Source organism: Cornus florida, unplaced genomic scaffold (genome assembly GCF_030987335.1).
Source record: "Cornus florida cultivar Cherokee Brave unplaced genomic scaffold, ASM3098733v1 CherokeeBrave_3.0.0_Hap2_Chr09, whole genome shotgun sequence".
NCBI classification, from domain to species: Eukaryota; Viridiplantae; Streptophyta; class Magnoliopsida; order Cornales; family Cornaceae; genus Cornus; species Cornus florida.
In genome coordinates, this window is record NW_026775579.1 from 91,420,017 (window position 1) to 91,442,823 (window position 22,807).

Here is a 22,807-nt window from a genome sequence, read left to right on the forward strand (position 1 = left end):
AGGAAGAAATTATTACATGGTTCTCATAAATCACCAGTTATTACGTAATTAAAAAGTTAAATAAAGTTGACACATTTAGTTATGTAGCAATTTGTGATTAGTCAGGATCACATGGTCTCGAACCATGTAATAATTTTTAACATATATAAAAATTTAAGTCTCATTAAAACATGTTATGGGTGTGCTTAATATTTGTTTGCTTCAACTTTTCGAGAAAAAAAGGAAGTGTATACCGACTCGCAAAAGTTAATAATGCGAACACCAAGAGATAAATATTTTTAAATGATCCGATGATAAAATCAAACACTTTCAACTTTCGAGAAGAGATTGTTGGATGACTTGGTAACCATTACAAAATACATAATAAAAATGAAAATTGAATTAATATGATTTGTCTTTAACTAATAAAAGTAACCATGATTTGTTTTTAACTAACAAACACATAATACTTGTACAAATTGTTTTAATTTAAGAAAAAATAAATAAAAAAATAAGGAGTTGAAGGTGCATGTAGTTTTGGCGGTTTAAGGTAATTATTAAGAGACAATTCATAAGTTCAAATTTTGTCATCGTATCATGATAGTGATTGTTTTATATTGTCTATCGATATCGTTACAACATCGATTTTAGCAACGATACTCCACCCACACCCCCCTCTCTAGGCCGGCCACCCTTGCTTATAGATGTAAATCAGTTCTTGTGCCTATCATATCTTCTTTAAATTGATTAGACATGGTGAGATGAAGGTACATATTTTAAGTGGTGAAGCTATGTCTATCTTTTCATTGGGTTCAAATGATGCATCATTTCATTTATTTTGATGCATTAAGAGTTGGGGTCTTATTGTGCCCAGTAAGTCCTCTCTTTTTGAAGCACTCTCTTCATAATTTGGTGTTTGAGTCGTCGACAACAAAAGAGTGGGGGTCCACGTGATGTTTTTTTTTTTTTTTTTTTTTTTTCCTTCTTCTCTCTCTTATCTCTTATTCAATAATTCAATCTATACTGTTTAAATTATATGGTATATCTCCAAGTGGCCAAGTACTAGATTTCAATACCCATTTAAAGTGTTGCATCTTCTTTATTCTCATCAAATCTAACCAAATATTCCATTACCACATCTCTCTCTCACTCTACTTTTCTTTTGTTAAGATATTTGGGAGCTGCGTTGAATTAGCTTGACGGGCGTTTAACTCGATAGCGACAAATTAAGGATTGGTTATCCGTTTTTTTCTTTTACTTTTATTTATTTTATTTTTTTTTGAAAATTCAACCAAATACAATCTTCTCTATTGTTTGCAAGTGTCAACTAGTATCTTTAGGATATATATATATATATATATATATATATATATATATATATATATATATATAATATAAATTTATCGACGTACAAACTATTCGACCTTTTGTGGACCCTATCAATTAAGGTGAGTCCCCTAAAAAGTAGTCGATGAAATTGACACTGGTAATGAATATCATCACTCTTTCACGTATTGAGGTTTTTGCTTAGAGCATTGGATCCATTTAAGGGCTGCACAAATATTGGGTCTATACTAGTTTATGCAAGAAAGTTAGGGGCATTACTTCATGTAATGCGTTCCTTATATTATGGATTTAAGTAGGATGGTAATATTTTTATACAAATAATGTCAAATGTTATTCTTTATAGCGCGTCATTTGTTTACGAGTGTCAGCAATAGCAAGTTTAGCAACCAATGCCTCCCTCACGAAAAATCATACTTATTGGGCAATTTAAATAATTATTTTATTCAAAGTTGTATTCGTATTCAATTTAGAAGCTCTAAAAATAAATAATTGGTTAAGGAACTCATATTGACTAAAATTTTTGTAGTGGTAGTTTTGTGTTGATGTTTAGGGTTCACTTTTGGTTATAATACTATAAATAATACTGGCCTAACCAGTCCATTTGGCAACAATATTCAAAATACAAGAGATGAGTACTAAATTGGTGATTAAAGAGAGGATTGAATGGCAAGATTGACAACTAATGATTCAACTTTGGGAGCAAGAGCATCCTTTCATATATACTACATATATATATATATATATCTTCTAATCTTTTTTCTTTTAGGTTGGCTAGCAACTTGCAAATCCCTCAAAGCTGCCACTTTAGTGTGTGTTCTCTTTCTCTTTATTGCTAGTAAAAGTTAAATCCTTTCCCTCCAACTGGAGATCTTACACAGCCAATGGACTAAATTGCCCCTGATAACGTATGGTGTGTGCTCATCTCTAAATTGTCCTTCTCATGAGCTCTGTATTGGGGTCCACACAGCCTATCTTGGAATGCAAGCTTTGCATTGAAATGGCAATATTTGAGTACAAAGGACCACCGTAGAATCCCCTCCGTACAGGAGGAGATCCAGATTCTTATCATGAGCTCGTCAAGTTGTTCAGATGCAAGGTGAGTTTGAAAATTGGTTCAACCAATATTGGTGATTTGTGAATAATTGCCGATATTATCTTAATCTAATTTCAGTTTCATATTAATTTCTACTTAATTTAATTATATTAATAGTTTAAACAGACCAATCATCATAATGTTAATTTTAATTCAAGCAAGCCTATAATCCTGTATTCGATCCTTACTATAATTCAAACACTATAATTCAAATGTAGTTTCATTCCGGGAAACTTATTTTTATCTTTTTGACATATTAAAAGGGTAAAGTGGTCAGTCTGTATAGGTTTATGATTTCATCTCACTCCACCTGATCTAAATTGGTTCTAACTGAAACAGTTTATTTTTTAGGAAAGTAACTAAAATAGTTTGTTGAACACACTAACAACATCCAATTTTATATCCCATACAATGTTTTCTCAGGTGCACAATGTGTGATAGAAAAATTCAATGGGAAGAGAGAGAAAAAAATAAGAACAAAATACACCCCAAGAAATCAATTTTTCAGAAGAAATAATTAGCGGTATTAAATGAACATAAGAAGCTTATCCCAAATGAAGCTCCATAACAACCATAGAAACCTATTACAGATTAGAGGCACAATCCTTTGGTGAAACCTCCTCAAAACCAAAACCCAATAGAGAGAATTTAGTAATTAACAACCTTAATTAATTAATCTCCATGTACATCATACAAATCATATATATATATAGAACCCTTGCCTCATCAACATAAAGACAAAGATATTATATATATATATATATATATATATATATATATATATAGAGTAATAAATTATCGAGTCATGCATAACACTTCTAGCTATAAGCAACTCTACTTAGAATCTTTTAGAGTTATTGTTGTAAGACACATGAGGAAGGCCTTTATCAGGCTGCTGCCTTTGGTACTTTGTGTTGGATGAAGTAGTACTGAATCTTCCATGCCTGTTCTTCCTACTCGGAGGCGACGAACGGGGGATAAAAACTCCAGTCCCTTTGCTTTCTCCTCTACAAGTACTTTGACTGTTTGGATATGGTGATTGTGTGCTGGGATGGACCGTCCGCGAAAAGGCCTAAATATCCAAAAGAAGTTCATTGAACTTCAGTAAATTAATCTTCTACTCTTATATATATCTCCAGGAACAAAAACAAAGAAGTGTCCATGTGTGTGTGACAGAAGGATCTTGCTTCATCTGATGCAGCTACAAGGAAAATATATTTATGTGTGTGTGTGTGTATGTGTATATATATATATAGAAGATGATGATGAAGAACCTGGAGAGTAACTGAAGGACAATGGGCAACCTTGTCTTCTTCATCATCCATGATTAGGAGAGAGATTTGCTTGCTAATGTCTGCAAAGAACACATCATCTTCTACTTCCATGGCTAGCTACTTTGAATTTCTATTTTTGGACAGTGAGACTTGTAGAGCAACAAAGGGGAGAGAAAAGAAAAGAAGTTAATTGGTTCTTTCTCTTTCTCTTTCTTTTTGCATTTCCTTTTCTTCAGTTGATATGGAATAAAATGGGGTGTTAAATAGGGAAAGGGAAGGGATGGGTGACTTGGGATCCATGGGCTTTAAGGGCATGTGGGTGGTGGGGCCATTAGGTGCAGTTGGACAATCTGTCTTAAGTCCCACAACCTCACGAATCATGGTGTGTTGTGACATTATCCAGTTGGGTAGAGAGATGAGGAGCAGCAAGGCAACAACCCACACCTACATATCTCATCCAAGATAGACTTAATCTTCACCAAATATACTTGGTTCTCAATCTCTCTCTCTCTCTCATCCACTCGAGAGATCATGCATGGGTTACAATATTTATGATCTAAAGCTGTTTCATCTTATGTTATGATCAAACAGTTGTGTTGATCATGGTTAAGCAATAAATTTGTCTGAAAAGTCATCAAAAAAAGGCTTCGTACTAGTGGGAGTGGGGGCCAATAAATTCAATTATTTTAATAATGAGATTGAACACCTTCATTCATCATGCAATCTACCCAGAAAACGAATATAAAGGGGTTCAATTCAATCCAGTGAATTTGCTGAGGCTGTATCCAAGTTGGAGTGGGGCCAATAAACCATAATTGTCAAATGAAGATATGATACTAATGGAAGGGTTTATGTACCTTTAGTAGTAATAATACTTTACTCCTCACACTAGAGCAAGTACAATTATCCACCCTCCATTTGAAAAAACTTGTTTACGCCTGTTGCACGGTGCATCTGACTAGCACAGTGCAACTACCCACGGTCATTACTGTTTGTTATTTGAACCCGTTACACGGTGCATCTGATTAGCTAACCACGGTCATTACTGTTTGTTATTTGAACCCGTTACACGGTGCATCTGATTAGCACAATGCATCTAACCACGGTCATTACTGTTTGTTATTTGAACCCGTTTCACAGTGCATCTGACTATCGCAACACATCTAACCACTCATTACTTTGCGTTATTTGCGCCCGTTGTACTGACAAGCGCAGCACATCTCACCACTCATTACTTTGACGTGCAAGGGGCACAACCAAAATTTTCTCCTCTATCCGATAGATGGGCCAGCTTTACTATGCTGTTAAAGGGTTTTTGTACCTTTTAACATAATTCACCACTTGCTCTGCTACATGTACTGTGCTGTGCTCTTCTTAAAATGTAGTAGTGAATTATAAGTATCAACAACTGGACCACACACCACATATTTTGCTGGCTAGCTAAAAGACCTCGCCATTTGCAAAACATTATGGTGTATGGATGTTCTCGACTTGTCAATGTCGTTTTAATTTCAAATTTCAGTTGTGTACATGGAAGAGAGAGAAGTTAATTAAATGATTGATAAATATTGCTTTGGTGTTTATGCATATATAGAACACCACAAGGACTTTTCTGCAGAAAAAATCTCATATTGAGTGCGTACCTGCTCTAATAATATCTGTATGCACAATTCTCAAATTGGGGAGGGGGTTGTTAGAGGGTCATTTTCTCTTCCAGATGCAAGGAAAAGATGTTGAACCACAATATATCCATTTAGAAGTACAAAACAATGAAACTATTTCACCACGCATGGACTAATGCAACAATCCTACTACTATCTGCTCCGCGCGATCGAATCCTCTCAATTTCATTTTCTATTTCAAACTATTAACCAGCATCACAAGTAACAATTTGACAATCCCACAGTTAATATGAACTAATACTGTGATAAACATAAGTTCATAATGCAAGGAACATATGTCAAGATGGCATATGTTCTGACTCCAAATACCAAGTCCTAATAGCCACAGTTTTTGAGACACAAAGGGGCAAAGTGATGCTTCACTTTCTTCATGTTTCTCTAAAAGCATGCTCGTCATGACAATAAAACTAATGGAGTAATAAAGTAGCAATGCACTTCTCACTGCTTGTATCAGATTCAAGTTGAATAAGTAACATAAACACGACAGACATGTATTTCTAGTAAGCATATGAACTTTCTTGAATCTCATGCCATCAAATGAGATTTCTCGAATCTCATAGCTCATTTGGTTTTAAATTCATGTCCTTTTGATGAGACATCTTTCAAAGGATGTTACAAAACACTCACCTAGTTAATTCTTGCTTTCGCTGAGATAATATACTTGGAAAGGGAAAGAGAGGAAGGATTTTGTGCAGGCACGGAAGCAACTTTGGATCCAAATTAATATGCAAAATCAGGTGCATGAAAATTATGCCCCACCAGCCATATCCATATCTGTAACCCCATCGATTCCCTTGAAAACAACACGAAGTTTCCTTAAACATGATGTTTTATGGTCACCCTTGCTGGTTGTACCAGTCACATGGATGATATCCTTGGGGATTTTATCCATTAGGTCAAATAGCCGTAGATTTAGGTTTGATCGAGTCATCTCTTCTAGTACTGGAGGTGCCTGCATATACAGATTCTTCCCGTGGTGCGAAACACTTGCTCTGGACAGGAGCAACTTAGGGTGCTCTTCAAGTAGATCAATAAACTGATGCCACAATAAAATAAATTAGTACAAGCCTATGTAGAATATGCACATGCGACAAAAGTATGAGCATAAACATTATTATAACACTATATACATTTGGTAACTCCATTTGTTTTGCTTGACAGAAAACATAATCAACGGCAGCAAAGTAGCACATCTGTTGACTGAAGCGAGAGCTCTATTTCGGTAGTAATATGAGCATAATACAAATATGATGCATAAAACTAGATGAACGAAGCAGGCACCATCAGCCTAAAGAGAATGACATCAATTGTTTCAGGATTATCAATTTTAATGTGTCTGGCAGCTATAGAACCATTTTTACATCAGATTTTCTATAGTACAGAGTCTTTTTTTTTTTTTTTTTTGTAAGTTATAGTACCGAGTCTTTTTGACCGGAGAAAATTTGGATTCACAAGTTATGGCTGGCAAATAGGAACACCGACCTTTAGTTACCATCATCATCATTATTATGTCATTATCAACATCATCGTTTATCTTCATAGCTGGAGGCTACTTATAAAAATAAAATAAAAAATTGTAAATAAATAAAAACATTCATAGTTGGGGGCGACAAGGAAATCCGACACTGAAACATGCTGTGCACATGCACACACACACAGAGGTTAAGCTTAAATATAGCACCAAAACTATTTAACTAGTCTAATCAAACGCATAGAAGTGAAAACAATTCATCAGTTTAGATTTAGGTTTATATTGCAGAATAAGGGGGAAAAGAGAGAGAGAGAGAGAGAGAGAGAGAGAAGATGCAAGCACCATACTTGCACATGCACATTCAAGAAGAATTTTGACAGCAAAACAGCTTTCAGCATCTCTTGCTTGAACCAAAAGTATACAGTCATTATTAAGCATGATCTAGATATGTTAGTGAGAAAATCAGTTCTTTTTCTTAAACAAAAAATTAGTTCATTTGTCATTTTTTACAAAATAAGTTCCTATGCATTTATCATAGCTGAGAGGTAAAAACAAAAAGCAAGAGAGTTACAGAGGCTCAAGGTGTGTGAGGCAGAGTACTGCAAAGTGCAAACACTTAAAGAGGCTAGAGACTGTGACGTTTGAAGCACATAAGAAACCCCCAAGCACAGCCACATGCAAACATAGCACCATATATTTTACAAGCATAAGTATCTGATAATTGTTTTGTAAGGAACACATCTAGAATCTAAGTCACATATCTTGTACAAAATAATCATGAATACTACAAGTTACTAGAGTAACTAGACAAAAGTGGGGAATTACGTTCCAGCATAAGTGTAACCCAATACGATCCAAAGCTAAGGCTTCTTCTATTACCACTAAATTTAGGTTGTTCAGCCAAGCTATGATTGTGTACATGGAATATAATAAATTGAGATTGAGTTGGTGTAGGTCAGTTCCTGGCTTCATATTTTTTTTTTGGTTTTAGTGAATTTTCTACAATTTCAAAATATTTACTTAATGCTCAGTCATACAATGGGTTGGTTTGTGGGGCAGGATGGTTTAGCCAAGACTTCAACCAAAACTAAACAAATCCCGGGTCAAGTTTCAATTTCCTATCCCATGGCATATCTCAGGTGAATACAGAGCCCAACCAAATGAATGTCATGCTGGACAATATATTCTTAGTTGCTCTGAACCAAGTTGAGTCCCTAGATATAACAAATTAACAGAAATAATCAAGACAAATAAATAAAAAAGAGGAACATTGCATTTATAAAATAAATACCAAGGGTTATAAAGGAGTAAGAAAACCTTTTGTAAAGTAACTGAAGTGTCTAGCTCAATAAGAATGCCAGGACCGCAAACGAGACAGTCTTTGTCCTTCAGAAATTCCGTCACTTTAGTGTGCAGACCTTCAACACCATTATACCTATAACAAGTTAAGGTTAGCACATCCTATGAAAATAATTCATGACATAAATTTATAAAAAAATACAAACATCACTATTCAACATATAAATACCAAAAGCAGCATTAATTATGTTTCTATTCAAAGATCTAAGAAGGCATCAGTAGCTCTGAGCCTCTGGCAATCTTCAATTTTTTATTGTGAAATCCATGTTTAAAGGCTCAAGTAGAATGAAACACAGACTTAAGAGTGACAAGTTTTTACCTAAGAAGCATTCGAAAATTCTTCTATTATAAAAATTTCTGTAGGAGCAAGAGGGACAAAATGTTAATGAGATATTGCTATTCCAATTTGACTTTCATGGTTTAATCTTATTTAAACTTTCTCGATGTTCAATTAATGCATTTAAGAATATTTTAAAGGTCTTTAGCTCAGCATTGCATAAAAGAGTAGAGTCATCTCATGAAAATGTAATTAAATATTAAATGAAGGGAACATAAAATTTAAGATGAACACTAAAAATGTAAGACAGATGTTGTAACGGATGGGCGCTTGCCCATTTACCCAAAAGCTCGAACTATTAGGTAATGCTGCATACCCACCCATTTATACCCAATCACTTTCCCATCCAATTCCGATGTGGGACAAATGACCCTTGTTACATTCTCCCCCACCCAAACTCACAACACCCTCGTTGCGGTTCGGGCCACCCTGCCTACCCGGGATGCTAGCCCGAACGCCTTCCGGGCCGGGCGCTTGGCGTGACACCTGATCAAGGACTGGGTCTGGCTCTGATACCAACTGTAACGGGTGGGCGCTTGCCCATTTACCCAAAAACTCGAACTATTAGGTAATGCTGCATACCCAACCATTTATACCCAATCACTTTCCCATCCGATTCCGATGTGGGACAAATGACCCTTGTTACAGATGTCATCGTGCAATTCAGATCCATTGATATTATCCCAGACCAACCACCAAAAGAAAATAAAAATGAAAGAGAACTAAGAAAAAGATCTGGCATTTTGAAACAGTGGAGAAGTCAAAATATCACCAACAGAAACAAAAAGAGAAAAAAGATATTTTAGCAACGAATGTGTGATATTGAAATTCACTTAGACAAGTATAGTAATTCATCGAGTAGATGGAGATGAAAAAGATGAAATTCCCAACAAATTTACAATGAGGCATACTAGAAACCATTCAATTACTCATCTTATTAGGAAGTTAGGGATGAAACCACGAAAATCATCAACACATCATTTTCTTCCAGAAAATATGAAATAATCACTACATCAGAAACAAGATATAGATGAGTTAAAAATTGTGTAAATACAGAAGAAGCAGGGCTCACGTTAAATAGTTGGATAATGTTTTGCTGCATCCAGTCGCAATTTTCAATGTTTCAAGTGCGCATGCAGCTGATATTATTGCATTGGTGGAAGCTATAGCAGGTATGATATTTTTCACCACACCCTGTAAACAAAAAAAGCAGATATCTTCCTGTGTTATCAATAAGCGTGACATAGCGAGGAAGTTAAAAGATCAAAGTTGAAGCCATTCAAACATTTATATATCCAACACTTAGAATCTCAAATGATTAGAATAAACAACATTCTTCAATTGAAAATATTGTGCCATAATCGAGTTTCACAGTTGAACTGGCATTGCAATGCCAATAGATTGTCACGATAAAATAAGCTGAAGAAATTCATGCAAGTAGTATAAGATGTTACCCGCCAAAATGGATTATACTTAAGGTTTGACAAATAAGTATAAAGTGTTAGGCACCACGCTGATACAAAAAAACAAGAATAAAAATACTTTAGGTAAAGCTATCATTTCTTTTATTATTTGTTGTCTTGCACTCCAGTCAAAACTAAGGACCCAGACCTACTGCACCATGACCAAGTGGTAAATCCAAAAAGCTCCTGAAATGCCAAAGAACCGAAGATACCAGATAATATGTTTACCTGAGTTAGAGAATATGTAACTCCTGGAATGCCAAAAAGCTCTGCTCTCTTGACAGCCTATGGATATGGGTGGGATTAGTGAAAGGGAAAAAAAAATTGAAAGAGAAGAAAAAAGGAAAAAGAAAAAAAAAAAAAAAAAAAACCAAGCAACAGCAACTGTTGACCTCTTGATAGACCCACTGCATATGTTCAGGGTTATCAGGATCAAAAGTTTGTCCGCTATGAACCTGCAATTGAAATGCATTATCTGATGATAGAGCAATTAGTTCAAAAGCACTAAAAGCACCAATCAGAGAGAGAAAGAGAGAGAGGGTACCTCATCCCATTTGATTAAGTGGGCATATTCAATACAATGAGCAGCAGTTCTAGGGGTCTCAGCAAGAGTACATAAAGGAAACTTCACTTGAGGGGGGAAAAGCCAAATGGTACACTCAAAGCATGGTGTGACACCTGGCACAATAATCCTAGCGTGACCCTTGAAACCTTCAGTTCCACCATCTACCATAGGTTTGATTGTTTCTTCTCGTGGCTTGTCATCAGAATCATATTCTAATGAAACCAACCAGACATAAGTCTTCTCCCAAAGCTTTGGGTTAATCTTTTATTACACAAACTGCATATATGTTTCCTTTAAATACTTTCTCCATCATAAAGGGTATGGAATCTTGGATGGGTGAGACTGAGAGTTCATAATCATTCCCATAAGGACGGACTCCGCCTCCATTTTACCAATTGATAATGCATGTTTTAAAATCTTTTTATAAAAAAGAAAGCCAAACATTGAAGTACTTTGTCAACAATAGAGGCAAATCGGTATAATATAAAAGGGTTTAATCAACATGTGCAACACTGAAGCAAAAGTAGATATTTCACATCAAAATGACTGAAGACCCATGAGGAAATGAGAAATAACATAAGGGAACAATCTGTTGGATATTATAACATGCCACTTTTTTTTATAACCAGAATATAATTAGAAAATACATACCTAGAAAACCACAAGCGACGGCATTTATGTAGCTTCGAGCCTCAATGGAATCAAGCCCAAGGACAATAATATTGAAATCATTGTAAAATTCAAGTTCTTTGTCTTCAATCCGACAAAAATGTGGCACAATATTCACACCACTAACTCTTTCCATGACACGTTTTGCTGCCACCTCAGCCTTTGGCTTTCCAACATCTTCAAGCCTATGATATTAATAATTTAATACCATTATTAAGGAACACTTTCTAATAATAATAGTATAAATTAAACTTAAAACAGTGGTAACATAAATTTTAACCCAAAATAGAGATTAGAGAGCCATCAAATCTAAAGCACTGAAGTTAGAGAAAACAAGATTGCTTACAATTATATAGAAAAGTATGTTGTTAATAGTGTTCCCCTGAGACAAAAATTCTATTAAAAAAAAATTTCTTACTAGAAGCTTTGATGTTAATAATGTTCCCGCGAAAACACCACTCTTGAGATATGGATTTCAGTTATTTTGCACAATAATGCATCCTCGTCGTCTACCATGAGTTTGTTTGTTTTTTATTTTCTTTTCCGAATGTTGATGCAAACGTGCATGACATTGCCTCCGCCCCCCATGACATTGCCCCCTCCCCGGGCTCGAACTCTCAACCTCCCCTTTAGTTTCTAAATTCCCAAGACATTGCCCCCCTCCCCAGACTCGAACTCTCAACCTCCCCTTTAGTTTCTAAATTTTAGTTGTAGTAGCTCACAGACAGCTTATAACTATTGGCCTATAGCAAAAATATAATATAATATTTGGATCCTCTTATGTAACTATATACACTTAGGTTAAGCACCTCGGGTTATACCGAATGATCAGTATAGATCGAAGGTTAAGAAATTATCCCGTGGGTCAAGCTTAGTTAAGCACCTGAAGTTGATTCAATGAAGAATGTCCCACCCTCAATATCAGGTATCGTCAGTCTTCAACCCAATCCAAGTTTCACCCGTATACACCACCAATTCACATCCCTGAGAGTCCCGAATTGGCAAACATTTCTATATAATTATCAACCAGTAACACATGTAATCCCCACGCAACTGATCATAAGATAATGCATATATGTGCCTACACGTGCGCACAAACACACACATATATAAATGGGAATATTAAGGTGGGAAAAGAATGACCTGAAGAGAAATTGGCGATTGAGGTTAGAAACCTCGATTCGATCCATATCTATGACTTCGAGGTTTCGAAAACCCGATAGAGCTAAGTCCTTGAGCAGTTCACAGCCCAATCCACCAGCACCAACCACCAGCACTCTCGCATATTGTTGAAGGTCGTCTCTCAACTACAAAACACCACAATACACAAACGAAACTACAATGAAACCGACACGAATAAGCGAATGCGTAACAAGCGTTTGTGAAAAATCTGAAGAGAGATAGGGTTTTTAGAGAGAGAGAGGAGAGGGGGGCTTACATCAGGACCTGGTTCGAAGGTAGGGCCGACGAGATGGCCAGGCCTCAAGAGGAGCTTGTCCAGGTCTCTCGATCTGCTAAGTTGCGCCATGGAGTCTGCCATTGCAAACTCGCTCGCTCTTTTGCTATATTTCTCTCAACACAAACACTAACACAAAGGTCTTGTGTTCACATAAACTGTGGAAGGGGGGAACTAATAGCTTGGCTTTTACGCTGGGGGTGTTGATGTTGCAACCTGCGCACTACTCCCCTCTTTTGCAAAGTTTTTGGATTTTCTTCTTCTTTTTCTAATGCAATTGAAATTAATTATTAATAATTTTCTTATTTAATTAACAGTGTTTTTCTTTTTTTCCTTTTCTTTTTCTTTTTCTTTTTCTTGTGTGTTTTGGTGGGGGACAAGTGTGATGGTGAATAGTTAATCTACACAATCCAGATCCGAAATTGAGTGAGTGGTTATTTTCTAAAAATAGTTAAAATTTAATTTTTCTAAGGTTTAAACTTTTAAAAATAATAAATGAAAAATGAACTCCACTTTTTATAAATGCACTCTATTTTTATGTGAAATGACATAATTATTCTTAGTTCAATTTAGAATAATCAAGTATAAGGATCATTTATGTTATTTAATTTAAGAATAGCTAAAATAGTGAAGTGCATTTATAAAAATGGAGTTTATTTATCATCTCCTTTAATTAAAAATACCCAACAAGATAACAGTCTCCAGATTTAAGTAAAAATTCATAGCAAAGATCTTTCTAAAAAATGGTATTTTCAATAAATAAATAAACTTATTTTGATCATACAATTCATTTGATATCCTACAAAAGTTTTCGAAAAGGGGAGGAAGACCAAGATTAATTTTTTATCCACCAACTCCAAGGAATGTTTTGTTCATTTATTAGGGGTTTGATTAACATGAGAAATTATGTGGGTAGAAAGAAGTAAGAAGTAAATTTCTACCGTAATAATACAATGTTGTATAACATGGAACGATTGTGACAATTCACACATGTAGAGTGATTACAACCGTACTCCTCTATAACACTTGATTAAAGAAAAATTGATTGAATTGAAAGCACCTCAGAAATGCAAGGTAGAACCAAAATGAAATATTTTTGCAGCAATTAGTGAGGATTCAATGGTAGAATCTATATTTTAGAGCAACCCAAACTACTACCATCACCAAGCAATGTCTTAACATATTTATTTCCCCAGTAAATCTATGTAGTATGTTTTCTAATTATCCCTCAGGTACCATTTATACATTTACATCAAACCTAAAAATTTTATTTTCCTTGTTTTACCCCTCGCAGTCTTATTGGTAAAGGAAAAAAACACACATGAAATTTAAATATCTACAATGGAACTACATTTTTTCTCCAGGGGATGTCCAGAGTCCCATGGCCACGCAAAGACACAGCTTTGCGCATATCCTGCCCATTGCCGCGCATCTAAATGTCCATTCAAACGCTTGCGATGCAACAGTGTCAACTGTGCACTCAGGTAACAGAGCAAGCCCTTGCCAATTTTCTTGGGCCACAACATGAATTGCATATTTGCATGTATTCCACAATCTTGATACAGAATCAACTGAAAATTCAATGCTTACACTTCGAAGTTACTCTAAGGAAACTACAACAAAATGCACAAGAAGCTCCAGTCCTTGATTCAAGTCACAACTCACTATATATATAGAGAGAGATAAAGAAAAAGATACAACATATGGACAAAATTTGATGGTAATTAGATACTTATTCCAAAGAATTGTACCACCTGAAACAAAGGCAGCAAGAATATCCATGTATATATATGATCTTCGATTCTCTATATCTTCTTCGATGAACCCTTGTTGGTCCATCTCTCCCTAAGACGACACTTCCTTCTATGTCAAGTTCTCGACACCTAAAATCTAAAAGAGCCAGCTTTTCCCATGATCTACCTCTTTCTAGATGCTAATTAATCAAAAGTTTGCGCCAGCCCTTGCTGCATATCTCTGGCAAACCATTCTCCTGTTCTTTTCCTTTTCCTTTTCCTTCTCAAGAAATCAACTCCTTCCAATGTTTTTAGGTACTCTCCAGCAAATAAATAGGATAGTCTCTTCACCACTCATACTTGTGCTCGATATGTAGATGAATTCCCAGTGCGAGTGGCCTCACGCTTTAAAAAGAGAGCATAGAGTAGCTCATTCCATGCATCAGGGACCCCAGGCAGACACCAGTGGCTGCAGTCTTGCCTATGAAGTGGCGCAGGGGTCGAGTTGGGACCTTGATAGTATAGAGATGAATGCCCATCTTTCCTTCGTGATGTCATGTTGGTTACATTTAACAAATCTAATGCCATCGGCTGTGATGTGTTTAAGCGGGTTGATAGTACATCAATGAATACATTGTATCGGGCCCAAGTGTGGAATGGCACAAGCGAGGAGCCTAGCTCAGGTAGTGTCTCCAAGTGACAGCTTCCCCCAGTTCTCCAATCCCCACCTCTGTAAATACCATGTCATCCTTATAATTGAGACAAGATCATATATAAAAATCTATTTCAGGAAGAAAGAGTGATAAAACTAAGCAGATTTCTAAAATAAAATGCTAGTGCATACATAACTATGCTCTTTGAAGAAAATAAAGATGCTATTAAACTCTGCGGATACACATGACTGCATATTCACACGACAAAAAAGCTAAAAGAATATCATTGTCATAAGCAGTTTTACATGAACTCTCCTATCTCCCTTTATGTACCCATGTCGACATGACACGACATGGTTATGAGAATGGGATATGTGTCTGACAAATGAGCTTAAATTAGAAACCCTAATCCTTCACATGTTATGATTGAAAAAGTAAAAGGTCAAATTTGACAGCAAATAATAGGTTCCTGTCTATGAGGTAGATGCTAACTCTTTTTTGTTTTTAAGTACATGACATAAAATTTAATCATGACTAAATATATTCTTACAAAACAACAGCATCAGATGTCACACTACTTATATAACACAATATATAATGTACTTAAATGTCCAGTACTCGCCAACGTACCCATGTCTAACTTTTTGACACACTTCCTCGCATCCTAAGATTTGGGATTCAAGGAGGTCCAACTAGACATACACCTGCTAGGTTATAAGGGCCCACCAAGGTGGAAAAATAGCAACTTTAAATACTACACTCATTATATTGAGAGTAACAATTTCATAAAAACTTGTTTGAAGAAACAATTTAGTGCTGGAACAAACAATGGAAAGCCAAAGGTCGACACAAGGCTAAAAGCAGTAACCAAGCAATCATATGCATACAGATCATAAGTATTGAAAGTGTGGTGCTTGGATGAATTGGTTTGATTCATGATCAAGTCTTTCAGAATCCTCAATTGAGCTCCAAGTTTATGAAATGCAATAGACCACATATTTGAGTTAAGAGTACACCAAAAGCTAAAACTGATTTACCACCATTTCTTGTATGACTAAAAGTCAAGAACCCAATATTAATAAAGAAACTTTTGTATATCTGAGGAATGTGAATATATATTACAGACAAAGGAAATCTGATGAAGAGATTTACTAACTAATAAAACAAACCTGAAATGTACAGGGGCGTATGTTCGAAAAAAGACTTGGGTCTTGCTAGTATTCAGTTCCCGGTTTATCCAGTCCACCACAGTCTCTAGGGACTTGCGGTATGCACTATCAACTTCCATCTCCATCTTCACCTCTGCCCCTTCTTGGAAGTAACAACCCCTGATTATTGTGTTGAATCTTTAGAAGTGAGTTTTAATGATATTCAAAACTAATATAAGATTAGAGATAGAGGCAAGAATTGCATACTTATGACAAAATGACTCAGTAACATATTCCTGACAAATACCATTTAGACCAACAAAACAGAAATGCCAAAAAGTACCAGATAAGATAAATTGCATATTTTTGTGTGTTCTGTCAGAATTTGGTTTACAGATGATGGTATACAGAAATAATCATTATTAAATCATATTCAATGAAAACCCAAAGAAGCCATCACCAGCAAGTTTAGGATAACAACAACGTTCAATTACAGTCCAAGTGATTGTGGGATACACTTATGAAACAGATATCAATCACAAAAACCATAGGTATCTTAGTTCTTTCTCGCATGGAGAGAATAACAGACTTGAGAGATAACTTTTGACCAAATAATAACTACTATGACAATGTGAAACAAAATGATTAAAATACACAGGCAACTGCCGTGAAGATGAGACAACAAGGTCCTCAAAAGTAAGGTAGTTAATGGCTCAATCTCTAACTTCATTCAACAGCCCGAATTTCCCTTATCTAAAGATAACCACATCCCACAACTACCAAATCTTCAAAGAAAATAAAAGCCGTCATATGTTTTCACAACTACCAAAAAATCATTATAATCTATGAAATACCTATTTGGTGGCATCACTTCAATTAGTCATGCCTTTAGGCACTACTTATTGCTTAGTGAAATGGTAAAAACTCAAACTAACAAGTGCCAGAGTTGAGTCACTATGCGCAAAATAATGTCAAAGATAAGGCATGCCTGCACTCAGGGACGGAGCCAATGAAGGCCTAGGGGGGGCATGTGCACCCCCCCCCAAAGAAGCCATCACCAGCAAGTTTAGGATAACAACAACGTTCAATTACAGTCCAAGTGATTGTGGGATACACTTATGAAACAGATATCAATCACAAAAACCATAGGTATCTTAGTTCTTTCTCGCATGGAGAGAATAACAGACTTGAGAGATAACTTTTGACCAAATAATAACTACTATGACAATGTGAAACAAAATGATTAAAATACACAGGCAACTGCCGTGAAGATGAGACAACAAGGTCCTCAAAAGTAAGGTAGTTAATGGCTCAATCTCTAACTTCATTCAACAGCCCGAATTTCCCTTATCTAAAGATAACCACATCCCACAACTACCAAATCTTCAAAGAAAATAAAAGCCGTCATATGTTTTCACAACTACCAAAAAATCATTATAATCTATGAAATACCTATTTGGTGGCATCACTTCAATTAGTCATGCCTTTAGGCACTACTTATTGCTTAGTGAAATGGTAAAAACTCAAACTAACAAGTGCCAGAGTTGAGTCACTATGCGCAAAATAATGTCAAAGATAAGGCATGCCTGCACTCAGGGACGGAGCCAATGAAGGCCTAGGGGGGGCATGTGCACCCCCCCCCCCCCCCCCCCCCCCCGCCCCCGCGAATTGGCCAGCAACCTATAATATATGTGGAAGTTTTTAAAAAAATTTCCATATATATGACAAAATTTATATAGTGCCCCCCCTCAAATTTGTAATTCCTAAAATTATATTCTTATTTTTTCTTTATTTTCTCTTTTACCCTTCACATTCCTTAAATTTCCTTAATAGAAAAAGTCAAATTTTTCTTCCTCAATTCAAACTTTTTAACTATTTCCTATTAAAGTTTTTTCATTTTTATTTTCCTTTTATATTTTAATAATTTTCTTCTTCTTTGTCTTTTTAAATTTTATTGTTATTATATATATATATATGTATGTACTCCGTATTATTATTTTTTTTTTTTGGTAGTGTGCCCACCTCACTTGAAATCTTGGCTCCGTCACTGCCTGCACTCTTCCCCTCCCAAGGCCCCATTGTGTTATGCCCTATAATTTAGGCAAGACTTTGAGATACAAAAGTATTATTTTGTTGTAATAAAGACATTATGTCCATATTTCGTATACCAATAACACCTTGAATAAGGCTGGGATGATGAAGTTTTACATTCCAAGTAAAAAACATTGCTTACTTCCCATTCCAAAACATGATTCATAAAATTCCTATAACATCTGAAACAAGCCCAGGCAGAAGTTCATATTGGAAAAGTATAAGCAAATAACAAAGTATGAGATCATGAGATTAATTCTAGAATATCAAATTACCCTCTTATGGTCTTCTCATAGTTCCACCAATGCCCTGTGTTGAAGACCAGAACATCGGCATCTCTCCATTTCAAAGAGCTCCAATCCATTTCATCTAATTTCAGAGTTGTTCTTATCTTATGTGGGGAACCAGCAGGAGGTCGACTCTGAAGTACAAGAAATGGTGCCCTGTAGTACTCCACTGTGCAGTTATAATTCTTAAACTTGAACACCAAGAACCCTTTATGCTTTGTGATTGGGCTGCCATTCACTTCATAGATTGAATTCTTATCGGGAACAGCAGAAGAGAGCATGCAGAGGAGGGACTCCCACTGATTTCTTCCAATTGAGTCTCCAACAAACACTAGTCGTTTGTCCCGCAGTTTCTCCAACATCATTTTTGCATCAAATCTGTTTTTTACGAGCGATTGACAATACCCAAATTAGTTTTTTCTTCCTTTTCTCCCATTAAAAATGATGTACTATACGATCAAATATAAGAAGATTCGATGCAAATGAATATAGTAGCCTTTATCTCCCTGAAATCCTACCCCAATTCGATTACAATCCCAAATGATATATATATATATGAATGAAAAATGAACACTGACGGAAATGAAATCAGATTTGTTTCAATATTCATGCAATTCTTTTCATTTAATTCCATTTTTTCTTTTATCCAATGGAAATGAAATTTAGAAGATAGTTTGGGACCAAAGCTATCTAAAACTATGACAAGTTAACTCAGGGAATAATATAATATTATATGGAGAAAACAAATTATCAACAATAAAAAAAAGTTAACCAAATAATAAGAAGAAGCCCCCAAAGTATATAGATAAGAAGTACAGCAAAAAAAGGACAACAGAAAGATGTGGCACAGAAAGATGGAGTAATATCCCAGAAAAGAAATCTCTATATCATTATCCAATAGTTCACGGGTGAAGCTAATTGATACATGATGCTTTCCAGCCCCAGAAGAAATAAGGAAACAAACAATTAGAAGAAAACGGACATAGTCAGAAAAGAAAGACAAAATTCAATAATCATATACTTGAAAAGGACACCATTGCTTCAACTATTTGTTACCTATTGCAAGAAATGCCCTTGAAAAAGAATATTTAGCGGCAGAGATGACTTGAGATTCTGGTGAGAAGCTACAAAGAAGTGGTCGGTCATTTACTTAATTTGTGTATTTTGTTATTATTATTATTGGTAAACGTAGTATTTTCAAATTTTCAATTGTACTATTATCACTAATAGAGAAATTAAACTAGACGTACCCAAAAATAAAAAATAAATAACCGAAAAAGTAGGATATAGATATAATCCATAGCCAATCAAAAAAATTCAAATCAGAAAATAATCCCAAATACAAAAATCAAACCGCTGAGTTAATGAAAAATCAGATAAAAATAAAGGAAAATAAAATGCTACCTTTATCATGTTTTGCAATATCTTGTCTTTTCAAACATTCAACACAAGCAAATCAAGTAATGTATCAGATTACTTGATTGAATGCTAGATACACATACTCTTTTTGGGTTTTATACGTCTTAATGGTTGAAAAGAGTTTTCTTTTTCCAGTCCCAACAATCTTCCCAGCAACCAAACACAATTTCCAACAAAATCAAAAGAGGAAAGTGAAGATTATGAGTAACCTGGGCAAGTTGCAATCTTTGGGCTGCCAACGCCATCTGGTGTAGAACAAATCAGGCCGCCCATTCTCAGAACACCGAAACCCATCATCCATAAACCTGCAATCTCTGGACTGATACAGAGGATAGGTCTCATCCCACACCCAATCACCTCTAAACACATCACACACATCACCCTTTTCACTCAAATACTCCACTACTCTTCGATCCTCATCGGACCCATCAAATTTCAACCACAAAAACCTCTGGGTTTGTGTCGAAAATCGAAAACCTTTAGCAACAGCTTTGTAATCCAAGTAAAAGAAACAGCAAATAACACACACTGTGACAAAGAAGAAGCCAAAAATGCCCACAGAAGGCTCAAAGAGTCTCAAGCGCTTGAATTTTTTGAAAACATCCATCGAAGGCACTGTTTCTAAGTCCTGTTGAGATGGGTTCTTAGACATTTGTACTAAGTATCAATTGGGTTATTTGGGTAGGTTTGAGAGAGAAGCAAAGAAGGAAAGAAGAGGGAACTTAATATAGAGATATTTTAGTGTGGAAGCAATATAACATTCATGGCGATTTCTGTTCGAATCATGGTTTTTGTGGCTTCTTTACTTGATGAATGAGTAACGTTTATATTTTGAGAGTTCGAAAGGACATAGAAAGAGATGTGTGTCAAGAAAGTAAAGTAGCATTCATGAGAAAAACTATGCACTTTGCTATGTTTTTTTTGTGTGTGAAAATGTGTGAGAGAGAGGGAGTTGGTTGGCGAGTGGAAAGATGAACTGTATTTGTGGGGAGGGCATAGGTTACTCACGCATTCAATTTCAAAATCGAATCTGGAAAACGGGGAATGGGTGATTATCAGGGAGTAACCGTAGGGGGTGTGTACAAAAGTTTTTCTAGAGAGAGAAAACGACTCATTCTCGCTCTAGAAATCGTGGTTAAGTTGACTGGTCGTGGGCCCCGTGGCCAAATGGGAATCGCGCAACAAAAGACGGTGTGGTAACGGATTAAACTTAATTTAACCTCACTTTTAATCACCACTTACGTGGTGGAATATTTTCACTTGGATTAATTCGTGTTTAGTACGCGCGGTTTCTGAGCATGATTTTCACTTGGAAACAAGTGGACGCTTTAATTAATTTCATTTTTGTAAAGTACCATTTGATTATTAACTTCCATTTAAGAAAACAAAACAAAATTTATCGAAACAAAGATGGAAAAACAGTTCCACCTCCTCTCTGATGAGATCTTGCCCTTTTTATATTCATTCAATTTTATAATCACCTGAATGGGACTCTTAATTACTTATAAATTATTATTGTTAATTTTTTTTCTTTCTATACTCGCTTATATACTTAAAAGAAAAATGTTAAGTGCATGTAATTATATAAGTGTCTAAGGGCACAATATCAATTCTTGAAAACGTGAGTACAACTATTCATACCATAACTCATTTTTGAAAAAATTTAAATAATTAGGAAGAAAATACCACACACCTTAATAATTACTTTAGAGATTATAACTCATGTATATATATTAAAGTACTTATTTTATATATCCTCAAGCTAAATGCGTGTAATCTATTTCATTTCAATGATTTTTATTTGATTATACGGGGTACTTGAGTTATTCAAAACTTTGTCAAAAGCGTTTTAAAGCTTTTGTTTTTTAAGATGTGGCTCAAGAGAAGCAGGAGTTGGATCCAACAATATCAAACCAATAAAATCCATTTAAAGTAGGCATAAAATTAATAAAATTAAGTCCACCACCTAATGGTGTTATGTAGCAAGAATCTCTTAGTAAAGGATCCGATGCAAATTTAGGATGAGTTCAATCACGTGCCATTTGTCTTGGGATGGAATGAGGGGTCATCAAAGCCCTCTCTCACTCTCTCTCTCTCTCTCTCTCTATATATATATATCTATGTGTGTGTGTATTTTATTATTCGTCATTATTATTATTTTTCGCATTGGCCAAGGTGCATAGACCTTGGTTGGCTTAAGATATTATTGGTATTGATGGACCCTCCAATGCCGTCCCAGAACAGGCTGCCTTCCCTTTGGGTACTCTAGTGTGCCTTTGACGTGCCTTGTTTAAATTAATGCCTCTCCAACAAACAAAGACAAGTGAGCTGTGCCTTTTATGACCATGGATGAAATATTTTAGTTGAAGATTTTTTTTTTTTTTCTTTGCAAATTAGAAGAGGGGGTACTCGAATACGAATATATTCATTTGGAAAGTTACACGTTCTGCCGACTAGGGTGTACGTATTGGTATACTCAAATTGTACTCAGATTGTGAAATTTAAAACCACCCTCGATGGGTTTCCTTTCATACATTTGAGGAGTGGTTTGGGGACGGGGACATTGCAGCATATCTGCTAGTGCTAGACATTAGATGGGAGCAAACTCAAAGCTGGTAACTGAAAATAGCGTATTAGGCAACTTGCTTTAACTTCTTTTGAACCAATCCAAAACTTTTTTTTTTTTTTTGATAGAACCATGTCAAGCGAAGTTCAAAAATCAACTACCAACTCACAAATTTACCATTTTCACTTGCAATGCAAGACACAACTAATTTTTCC

At 35.5% G+C, this 22,807-nt stretch overlaps 3 protein-coding genes across 5 annotated transcripts; all 3 read right to left on the reverse strand.

Moving 5' to 3' along the window:
* Window positions 1-2,919: 2,919 nt before the first annotated feature.
* Window positions 2,920-3,971, reverse strand: LOC132275159 (uncharacterized). The gene is made up of 2 exons (XM_059776571.1): window positions 3,694-3,971; window positions 2,920-3,491 (listed from the first exon to the last, which is right to left on the reverse strand). Exons 1-2 carry the CDS (start codon window positions 3,802-3,804, stop codon window positions 3,258-3,260), a joined length of 345 nt encoding a protein of 114 aa, XP_059632554.1. The 5' UTR covers window positions 3,805-3,971; the 3' UTR covers window positions 2,920-3,257.
* A 1,815-nt stretch (window positions 3,972-5,786) lies between these two features.
* LOC132275158 (NEDD8-activating enzyme E1 catalytic subunit) lies at window positions 5,787-12,900 on the reverse strand. Of its 2 annotated transcripts, XM_059776569.1 has the most exons (9): window positions 12,678-12,898; window positions 12,383-12,546; window positions 11,222-11,424; window positions 10,550-10,782; window positions 10,398-10,460; window positions 10,234-10,290; window positions 9,615-9,736; window positions 8,164-8,281; window positions 5,787-6,411 (listed from the first exon to the last, which is right to left on the reverse strand). In XM_059776569.1, the coding sequence occupies exons 1-9, from the start codon at window positions 12,777-12,779 to the stop codon at window positions 6,124-6,126; spliced, it is 1,350 nt and encodes a 449-aa protein (XP_059632552.1). In that variant the 5' UTR covers window positions 12,780-12,898; the 3' UTR covers window positions 5,787-6,123. The 2 variants fall into 2 exon arrangements, with proteins under 2 accessions (XP_059632552.1, XP_059632553.1); XM_059776570.1 differs by lacking the exon at window positions 10,398-10,460 and having other exon boundaries at window positions 12,678-12,900.
* Window positions 12,901-14,202: 1,302 nt separating this feature from the next.
* On the reverse strand, window positions 14,203-21,082 carry LOC132275160 (protein trichome birefringence-like 11). 2 transcript variants are annotated; one of them, XM_059776572.1, is made up of 4 exons: window positions 20,236-21,079; window positions 18,596-18,985; window positions 16,251-16,409; window positions 14,203-15,158 (listed from the first exon to the last, which is right to left on the reverse strand). In XM_059776572.1, exons 1-4 carry the CDS (start codon window positions 20,676-20,678, stop codon window positions 14,783-14,785), a joined length of 1,368 nt encoding a protein of 455 aa, XP_059632555.1. In that variant the 5' UTR covers window positions 20,679-21,079; the 3' UTR covers window positions 14,203-14,782. The 2 variants fall into 2 exon arrangements, with proteins under 2 accessions (XP_059632555.1, XP_059632556.1); XM_059776573.1 differs by having other exon boundaries at window positions 14,969-15,177; window positions 20,236-21,082.
* Window positions 21,083-22,807: the final 1,725 nt, after the last annotated feature.